General features: G+C 74.9%; 1 protein-coding gene across 2 annotated transcripts; it reads right to left on the bottom strand.

Moving 5' to 3' along the window:
* Positions 1-633: 633 nt before the first annotated feature.
* On the bottom strand, positions 634-8,087 carry SPIRE2 (spire type actin nucleation factor 2). Of its 2 annotated transcripts, XM_075510049.1 has the most exons (15): positions 7,870-8,087; positions 4,731-4,768; positions 4,072-4,431; positions 3,679-3,759; positions 3,434-3,598; positions 3,243-3,329; positions 2,997-3,120; positions 2,726-2,895; positions 2,453-2,603; positions 2,192-2,325; positions 1,738-1,872; positions 1,599-1,666; positions 1,487-1,514; positions 1,292-1,407; positions 634-1,206 (listed from the first exon to the last, which is right to left on the bottom strand). In XM_075510049.1, exons 1-15 carry the CDS (start codon positions 8,078-8,080, stop codon positions 999-1,001), a joined length of 2,076 nt encoding a protein of 691 aa, XP_075366164.1. In that variant the 5' UTR covers positions 8,081-8,087; the 3' UTR covers positions 634-998. The 2 variants fall into 2 exon arrangements, with proteins under 2 accessions (XP_075366164.1, XP_075366166.1); XM_075510051.1 differs by lacking the exon at positions 2,192-2,325.
* Between the last annotated feature and the right edge of the window lie 1,288 nt (positions 8,088-9,375).

Raw genomic sequence — 9,375 nt, 5'->3', positions numbered from 1 at the left:
TACGCCTGCGCAGATCTGCCCCCTGTCCCGCCGCATTACGCCTGCGCGGACCTGGCCCCCATGCCCGCTCTGCCTCACCGCGCCTGCGCGCCCCGCCTTCGGCGTCCCCCACCACACGCCCCCTCCATTGCGCAGGCGCACTGCACAGCTGCCCGGGACCTACTTCGCGCCCCGCGCGATCACGGCGTGAAATATGTCTCGGGGGGGGGGGGGGCGTGGGACCGTGCGCTTTCCCACGGTCCGTGTGCGGGGTCACGGCGGGGCACAGCCCGCGGACACGGGTGGGCCAGGCCGCGGGGAGCCCAGGGACACAGCCCCTGGCTGGGGACACACAGCGGGGCAGGGGGCGGTTGGGGGGCGTGGGAGTGGGGGGGCGGGATTTTCCCACGGGCCCTGTGCGGGGTCACGGGTGGGGCACAGCCGTGGCGGGGGGGGGATGCCCATGCTTGCACACACTGAAGGAGGCCACAGTGGAGCGAAGGGGGCGGTGGGACACCCAGCCCCGAGCCGGGGGACCCCTCACACCCCCCAGCGCCCTCCACCCCCGCTCCCCCACCCGCCCACCCACCCACTCGGGAACAGCCACACGGCCCAGGGGCAGCCCAGCGGGTTTATTAGCCGGGGAGGGGAGGATGTACAGAGCGGCCGTGCCAGCCCACGGTGCTGGGCACCCCGGCACGGCCGGCACCTGCCCGGCGCAGCCAGGGCTTGGCACAGAAGCGGGGCCGGGGGGCGAAGGCTGGCGGCTGCGGGCGCCCCGCGGCGGGACCCGTCCCCGTCCCCGTCCCCTCAGGGACCGTGCCAGCGTCCCACCGGCAGCAGGGACAGGAGGGGACAGCGGGGATGGCAGGCACCCCGCCGTGCCGCCAGTCCTCGCCCCCCCCGGTCCATAAGGTATATAAATATAGAGGCTGTCTGTATACATCCTATGTATATATGTACATCCGGGTGGCCGCTCGCGGGGTCTGCGCCAGCCGGCACCCCCGCGCCGGGCCCCTTCACTTGTGCCAGGAGTCACCGTAGAGGGAGCGGGCCTTGGCGCGGCGCGGCGCGGCGTTGAGGACGGCCACGCTGCGGCGGCTGGAGCAGATGACGTCGGTGACGAAGCCGGCGCAGTCGCTGCAGACGTCGCGCAGGACGGAGCCTTGGGCGTAGATGTGGGGGAACTCCTCTTCCACCCGGCGCCAGCACGTGCCCGAGAGCGAGCTGCGGCACAGGGCACGCCGTCAGCCCCGGCCCGCGGAGGAGGAGGAGGAGGAAGGGGAGGAAGGCTCAGGGCCGTGGGACTCACTGGAAGGTCTCTCTCCTCCGCAGTGGCAGGGCTTTGGCCAGCAGCGAGCCCGGGAGGCTCTCGAAGCCCAGCGCGTAGACGGGGATGTGAGCCAGCTTCTTGGAAGGCATCTTCATCTGCCGGGCGCAGGCGTCAGGGCAGGACGGGGACAGGGACGGGACGGGGGGAGGGACAAGGAGAGGGACGCAGCCTTACCTTCAGGCTGCAGGAGCTGCAGACGGACCTGGGGACGCAGAGAGAGCCCGGTGAGCGGGGCCGTCGCAGGCACCCTCCCGCCACCCTCCCAGCCCCGCGGCGCGGCGCTCACCGCTTGCAGAAGAGGCACGCCGCGGGCCAGGAGAAGAGGGGGAACTTGGCCCTGCAGCAGCAGCAGACCTGCGGGCAGAGGGGGGTGAGAGCCGGGGGCCGGGCGGGCAGCACTCAGCCCCTCCGGCCCCAGCTCCCACCTTCCCCTTCCGCAGGCTGCTGTACAGCTCCTTGCTCTGCAGGAACTTCTCCATCTCGGCCTTCACCAGCACCCTGCGCACGTTGATCATCTCCTCCACCGTGAGGGCCAGGCTCTCCACGGGGTGGCTGAACTCCTGCGGGCGAGGGGGGGGACGTCCGCCCGGTCCGGCACAGGGCACGGCCCGGGACGTCCCCGTGCCGTGGGCAGAGCCTCCCGGCACGGGCACAGCGTCCCTGGCACGGGCAGGGCATCTCCGGCACCGGCAGAGCTTCCCCGGCACGGGCACGTGGCACAGCGTGCCTCGAGTCCCGCAGCCCGTGCAGAGGGAGCGGGGAGGCCACGGGGACCCCCCCGGCCGCCCTGTGCCCTCCTGCCGGGCTGCCACGTGCCCGCGGTCATGCTTGCGCGGCGGCCCCGGCCCCGGCGTCCCCGGCCCCACCACCGGCCCTCACCAGCCAGAGGTGCTTGGAGCTGGCGCTGGGGCCAGCGCCGGATCCGTCCTCTGGCCTCTCCTCCACGGCGCTGAGGGCGGCCCGGGGCGGTGCCGAGCCGTCCGGCAGCGTCTGGCAGCTGGCGGGGACGGAGCCTGCGGGGAGGGACGGGGATGCCGTGGCGAGGCCGCGCTGCCCGGTGTCACGGCACAGCCACGGCACGGCCACCCTGGGGACGGGGGGAACGGGGGTAGCGCGGGACTGGGGACCTCCGGCGGGTACCTGAGCGGGGCCGGGGCTCGGGCTGCAGCGGCTCCGGCTCCCGGGGCGCAGGCTGGCTGCCCCCCAGCTGGCTCTGCAGCTGCGCCAGGTCCTGCTCCGAGAAAGAGCGGTCCCGCTTCAGCGGCACGTCCGTGCCCGGAGAGTCCTCCTCCTGCAAGGCCACGGGCACCGCATCACCCCAGGGACCCCCTCATCCCCCCGGCACCTCCCGCGTGCGTGTGTGTGTGTGTCCCCGACCTCCACCCTCCCACCCCACCGGGTCCCCTCTCTTGCCTCGGAGATGTTCATCTCCTCCATCTCGGCCAGGGTGGGTGCCTTGAGCAGGACGCGGGGCCGCGGGCGTACCGGCGCGGTGCTCGCCGGGGACCGGGAGAGCTCGAGGCAGGAGCTGGAGGCCAGGCGGCCCGAGCAGGCGTGGGGGATGCAGGGCAGGGAGCTGTAGCCTGCGGACGGGGACGGGGCTCGGACCCGGCACGACAGGGACCTGCCCCGGTGCCGGGCACGTCGCTGGCAGCCAGGCGCGGCAGGGAGGGGATGCCGGTACCTTTCTGGCCGCGGTACGGCTTCTCCACGGGCCGAAGCTTCCTCTCCTGCCTGATCTCCTCCAGGATCTTCTCGTGGAGCGTCCTCTGCTTCTGGGGCAGGGGCCGCAGCCGCCGCTCTGACGCCTGCGGGACGCACGGACGGGACTTCAGGCGGCGGCCGCAGCTCGGGGACGGCGCCCACGGGACCCGCCAAGCCCGGGCCGGGCACTGCCATGCCATGGAGGTGTCCCGGTGCCGGCACTCACGTGCTTCAGCGGGGGCCGGGAGCGGATGAAGTCGAGGATGAGCTCGTGGGCGTCCTTCTTCACCCGAGGGGGGATGTCTCCGTCCACCTGGGAAAGGACAGAGGGGCCGCGGGCGGCGTCGGTGCCAGGGCTGGCGGGTGACACGGTGGCGGGGCGGGGGGCTGGCGCGGTGGCAGCCCGGCCGTGCTCACCATGACCTTGCGGAGTTTGTAGTTGCGGGCGCGGATGTCCTGCATGAGCATCTCGAAGGGGGTGAGCTGGTACTCGGTGGGCAGGGGGTTGAACTGCTTCTCCTGCACCTTCTTCAGCTTCACGCCGTGCCGCAGCTCCCGCATCAGCTGCACCCACAGCCGGGCCTGGCGGGGGGACGGACACGGCGTCAGCCCCCCGCCCGGCCCCGGCACGGTCCCCCCCGCGCCCGGCCGTGCCGCCGTACCCAGTCGGTGTTGCGCAGGCTGCCCAGCTCCGCTGCCGGCCGCTCCTCCGCCTCCTCGTCCTCCTTCAGCTTCTGCAGCATCTGCCGCGGCACAAGACACCGTCACCCTGCCCCGGTGCCCGCTGGCACCGAGGGTCCGGCCGAGGCCGTGCTGCGGGGCCGCAGCACCGACGTGCGCCCCTGTCCCCGCTGCCAGCCGACCCCGTTGGCACCGGCCTGGGGCAGGCGGGAGCCGGTGGTGCCGCAGCCCCGGGAGAGGGCGTACGGCCGAACACCGGTGCCAGCAGCCCTGGTTGTGGGGGGCAGAGGGGAGCACCCCAGCGTTTTGGGTCCACGGGTGGTTCCCCTGGGCAGGCAGCGGTGCCGGCCGTGCCGCCGGGCGCCTGCGCTCACCTCCTTGGCGTCACGGATCTTGGCGAGGAAGGCTTTCAGCTCCACGGTCTCGGCGAAGAGCGCCCGGCAGACGGCCTGGTAGTGCGCCTGGGCCTCGGCGGGGTCGGCCAGGCGGGCGGCACAGCACCGCATGGCCTGCCCGAAGGTGCGCACGGCGCGCGGCGGCCCCTCGCCCCCCTCCTCCTCCTCCTCCTGCCCCCCATAGCCCTCGTCGGCCGTGCCGCAGCCGCTGTCCTCCGAGTCGCTGTTGGTCATCAGGTCGATGAGCTGCTCCAGCCGCGGGCTCAGCTCCCGCTCCTCGTTCTCATCCAGCCCCCAGTCCAGCGCCCGGTAGATGGCGAAGCCCAACGACTGCACCATCTGCGGGGAGACGGCACCCGCTGGGCTCCGGCCAGACCCCGGCACCGCCTGCGCCGGGGGGAGCCCCTCGGCACGCGTGGCCGGCACCGGCCGCCCCCCCCCCCCCCCCGCGCCCCCCAGCCCTTGGGGCTGGGTCTCGTCCCCCCGCTGCGCCCCAGGACCCCATCACCATCACCGCAGGGCGAGGGGGGCAGGCGGCCGTGCCCACTCGGGGACCCCTGCACCGGGGTGCGATGGCAGACGGGCCAAGTCACCGGCAAGCTGCAGCGGGGCCGGGCGGGCGTCCAGCTCCCACGTACCTGGGCTTCGGCGGAGGGCGTCAGCAGCGGGGGCAGCTCTGGGGGGAGGAGGGCAGAGTCACCGCGGGCACCCGCGGCCCCGCGCTGGGCATCCCCCCCCCGCCACCTCCTGTCCCGCACCCCGAGGATGCTGCACCCACCCGGTCCCGGCTGTGGGGCACCCGGCGGGGGCACCCTGAGCGGGTCCCATCCCCAGCAGCTCCTACCCCGAGCCAGGACCCCCATCGCCAGCCGGCCCCATCCTGAGCTGGTCCCAGGACGCAGCTCCACGGGACAACGGGGACCGGACCCGCTTGTTGAGCCCCAGCGTCAGGCAGTGCCGGCTGCGAGATGGTGGCGCAGCCTCCGTCGCCCGGCCGAGCCGGCTGAGCACGGCAGGCCTCGCTGGGCATCGCGGCAGACGCCGGCCCTGGGCAACGAGCCCAAACAGGCACCAGCCGCTCGACCCCACTGCCTCCGGCCGGACCCAGGAGGGACATCATGGGTGGCAGCGTCACCCCTTCACCCCTCGCTCCCGGGGCTGGATGGAGCTGGGAGCTCTGCACCCGCAGGGAAATGCCCCCTGCACCCCTCGGGGCTGCGGGCACCGGCAGCACGGGCACCGGCAGCGTGGGCACCGGCAGGCAGGGGTGCAGTGAGGACCCGCAGATCACCCACAGGACACGGCCCGGGTGCCCGGTGTGGGCCGCGGTGACGGGTTGTGCCCAACAAACGAGGCTGCTTTCCACTGCAGAGCCAGCACAGCTGGAGCATCGCGCACGCCGACACCGTGCCCGCACGCACGCCAGCCCAGGACGCGCTCGTGGGCACCTCAGACCCTCCCGGCAGCCGGACGGCCACGGGACGAGGAGCACGAGGGGCTTTTGCAGCGTCCCCGAGGGCAGTGCCCCGGGGCCCCCGGCTCCGCTTTCCCGATAGCAGCCGCAGAGCTGCTTCCCCGGCCCAGGGGAGCGCCGGCCATTAGCTCTCCGTTTAGCCGATCGATGCGGCAGCCGCGGGGATGTGCCGGCTGCGTGCCGGCTGTGTGCCAGCCAGGCCAGGCGCTGCACAGGAAGGCCAGCGCGAGTGGCGGAGACGCAGGGTCCGGCCGTGCCGTGGTGCCACGCGTGAGCCCAGCGTCACCCCCGTGTCCCCAGGCTGTGCCCGGCTCCTGCTGCAGCGCCAGCCCCGGGAGGCTCTGCCCTGGCTAGGAGAGGACGTGGCAGCACATCCCCTGGGACCCCGCCACCGATACCGCGGACCCGGTGCCCGGCCAGAGCCTCCTCCCGCTGACCGCGGCTCGGCAAACACCGTGAGAGCCGGGCCAGCGGGCTGAGCCTGGCTGGTCCCAGCAGCTCCCTCCAGCCGCTGGGGCACGGCCAAGGAGGGGGGGTCCCATGGGACGGGGAATTGGAGCGGCTCAGGAGGGTGCTGCCGGCTCACCCGGCCCCGATCTGGTCCCACACCCGGGTGGAGCTGCCAAGCCGTGTGCCGGGCTGGTGCTGCCACCCTCAGCGGTGCTGGGAGGAACCCGGAGCCCTTCCAGCTTTGGGCTTCGCCGCAAAGGGCCCAGATTTGTCCCTGGGGAGATGGCTCAGGCTGGCACGGGAGTGACTCGGGAGCGGGAGGTGGCGCGGTGGCACCGGCTCCGGCACAGCGGCCGCGGCGGCTCAGGGAAGGGTGTGGGGCCCTTCCCTTGTGCGACCGGTGGAGCTGGTGTGACCACGCCATGCCCAGCCGCCGTGGGCACGTGCCGTGCCCGTGCGTGGCCCTGTCCCGGGCACGGCACTGGCCGCAGCCAGCCCGCGCACCGCTGCCGGCTGAGCTGCCCCACGCGCCCCGATCCCCAGGGGCTGCCTGCGCCCCGCTCCCCATCTCCCATCAACCCCGGCTCAGCTCTGCGCTTGCCCTCCTGCCACCGGGAGCATCCCCTGCACGGCCACCGGCAGCGAGGACACGCAGTGACACCACAGCATCCCTTGCCCGGCCACGGGCGAGGACGGGCCGCGATGCCGCGGCATCCCTGCCTGGCCGTCACCCCCCGGGAGGCCCCGCCACCCCTGACAGCGCCGAGCACCGGGGCGAGGCGGGTGAAGCCGTTTGCCACGCTCCGTCGTGAGGCGCAGGGGTGCTCCTCGCCGCGCCAAGCCACCCGGCATCGCTGCTGGCAGCCGGCCGAGCCTAATGACAGCCCGTAACCACCACGGCCCTTCCCGGCAGCACCAACCGCCCGCAGAGCGGGCACGGCCGGGAGTCCGAAGGTCAGGGACGGCGCTGCCCAAAACAGCCCTCCCGGGGCGAGGGCCGGCCGGGGCCCCACGGGGACCCCCCGAGCTGGGGACGGGGTCCCCTGCGGGGTCCGAGTGTGCAGGCGCGTTAAGGCGTGTGCGGCGGGTGTATGTGCCGCGTGTGTGCGGGTGTGTGTCCCCGTGTCTGGCTGTCTGTCCTTGCCATGTGTTCTGCCCGCCCCGACGGGCTCGGTGTCCTGCGGCCTCCCGGGGGGTCCCGGCCCGCTGAGCCCCGCACCCATGGGTGCCCTGCACACCCCCACACCCCGGGACCAGCCTCACCGGATTACCCGGCCGGGCCCTGCCGGTGCCGGTGCCACACCAGCCCTGGACCCCCGAGTCACCGGCCCCCTGTGCCGGTACCGGCAGTGCCACCGCCGGTGCCGATGCCGGTCCCTCTCGCCAGGGCCGGGGCTCGGGGTTCGCCCCCACCCCCGCCGGTGCCAGTGCCGCCTTCCTGCCCCCGGGTGCCGGTGCCGGCCCTCTCGCCCACCCTCTCCGGTGCCGCACCCCCTCAGCCGGTGCCCCCACTGCCGCACCCGTGCCCTGCTGCCGGTGCCGGCGACGCCAGTGCCTGTCCGCTGTCCGTCCGTCGTCCCCCCCCGCCCGTGCCGCTTCCCCTGCCCATCCCCCGCCGCCGGTACCGGGGTTTCTCCAGCGGGGCCGGTCCCTCCCGCCGGGGCCGCTGCCGCTGCGATCCCCCCGCTCCCTCCGCGCCCCCGCCGCCGACCTCCCGCGGGGCGGGCGGCGCGGTGCAGCGCCCCCTGCCGGCGCCGGTAAGTCCCGGTGCCCCCGGCGCTCCCCCCCCCCCCCCCCCCAGCGCGGGCTCTGCCCGTTGCCGCTTCCCACCCCGCTTCGCGGCGTTCCCTTACCGGGCGGCGGTGCGGGGAGGACGACGCTGCCGTCGCCGCGGAGGCGGATGTCGGCGGTGCGGAGCGGCGCGGCGGGGGCGGCGGCGGCGGCGGCGCGGCAGCCCTGGAAGCAGAGCGCCCAGGCCTGCTCCTCGTTCAGCGGCTGCTCGTAGCACTTCAGCACCTCCTCCAGGGACAGCTCCCGCGGGGCCCCGCCGCCCGCCCGCGCCATCGCCCCATCCCCGCGCGCCGCCGCCGCCGCCGCCGCCGCCGCCGCACGGGCGGGCGGGGCCCCGGGAGGGGCGGGGGCGGGGGGGGGCGGCGCGGCGGAGCGGAGCGGAGCGGAGCGGCTGGCGGCGGATCGGACCGCCCCCGCGCCCGCCGCTCGGCCCCGCCTGCGCCGCCGCCCGGCGGGAGGGGACGCGGCGGCGCCGAGGGGAACGGCGCGGGACGGGGCGGCTCGGCTCGGTTCGGTACAGAAGGCACGGCTCGGTTCGGCTCGGTACGGCACGGCACGGCACGGCTCGGTACGGCTCAGTACAGCTCGGTACAGCACGGCTCAGCACGGCCCGGCTCGGCTCGGCTCAGTACGGCACGGCTTGGTACGGCTCAGTACGGCTCGGTACGGCTCAGTACGGCTCGGTACAGCTCGGTACAGCACGGCCCGGCTCGGTACGGCTCAGTACGGCTCGGGACAGCTCGGTACAGCACGGCCCGGCTCGGTACAGCTCGCTACGCACGTCTCGGCTCGGCTCACCACGGCACGGCTCGGTATGGCTCTGTACGGCTCGGCAGAGCACAGCACGGCCCGGCTCGGCTCGGCTCAGCACGGCTCGGTATGGCTCAGTAGAGCTCGGTGCAGCACGGCACGGCTCGGTACAGCTCGGTACAGCACGGCACGGCTCGGTACGGCACGGCCCGCCCAGGCTGGCAGGGTGCAGGACGAGGGTGCAGGACTGGGTGCGGGGAGCGTAACTGGGTGCAGGGTGCAGGACTGGGTGCGGGGTGCAGGGCGAAGGCCGCAGGGCGTGTGATGGGGTGCAGGGTGCGTGCTGGGGGCGGGGGTGCAGGGCACCGCTGGGGGGACACCCCCCACAAGGGCCGTGGGTACGGCTCCGGCGAGCTCCGGGGTGGTCACGCCACACGGCGCGGCCGCGGCCCAGAGGCACGAAGCGCCTGGCTCCCGGGCGGCCGTCCCGCGGAGCCCACGTGCCACGCGTGGCGCGGGCAGGTGTAGGGGCACGACGGCCTCAGGGCCAGGGGGCCATCAGGGGAGACGTGGCCACGAGCTCCCGGCCGCCTGCGAGGGCAGCGGCCCTTCCCCGCCGGCACCCACGGGAACGCCTGCAACGAGGCGTCCACCTCCCCGGCTCCACGCCTGCGGAGGCTGCAGGGGTGGTGGGGGCCCTGGGGAGCTCGGCTCGGCTCGGCTCGGCTCGGCTCGGCTCGGCTCGGCTGGGGAGCCGGCGGAGGGAAGGGGCCAGGCCGGGACGATGATGCTCCGCGGGAGGAAAGGCCAGGAAGGAG

The sequence above is a fragment of the Mycteria americana genome, chromosome 8, assembly GCF_035582795.1.
Source record: "Mycteria americana isolate JAX WOST 10 ecotype Jacksonville Zoo and Gardens chromosome 8, USCA_MyAme_1.0, whole genome shotgun sequence".
Lineage (NCBI taxonomy): Eukaryota > Metazoa > Chordata > Aves > Ciconiiformes > Ciconiidae > Mycteria > Mycteria americana.
This window is presented reverse-complemented; position numbering and strand designations above follow the sequence as displayed.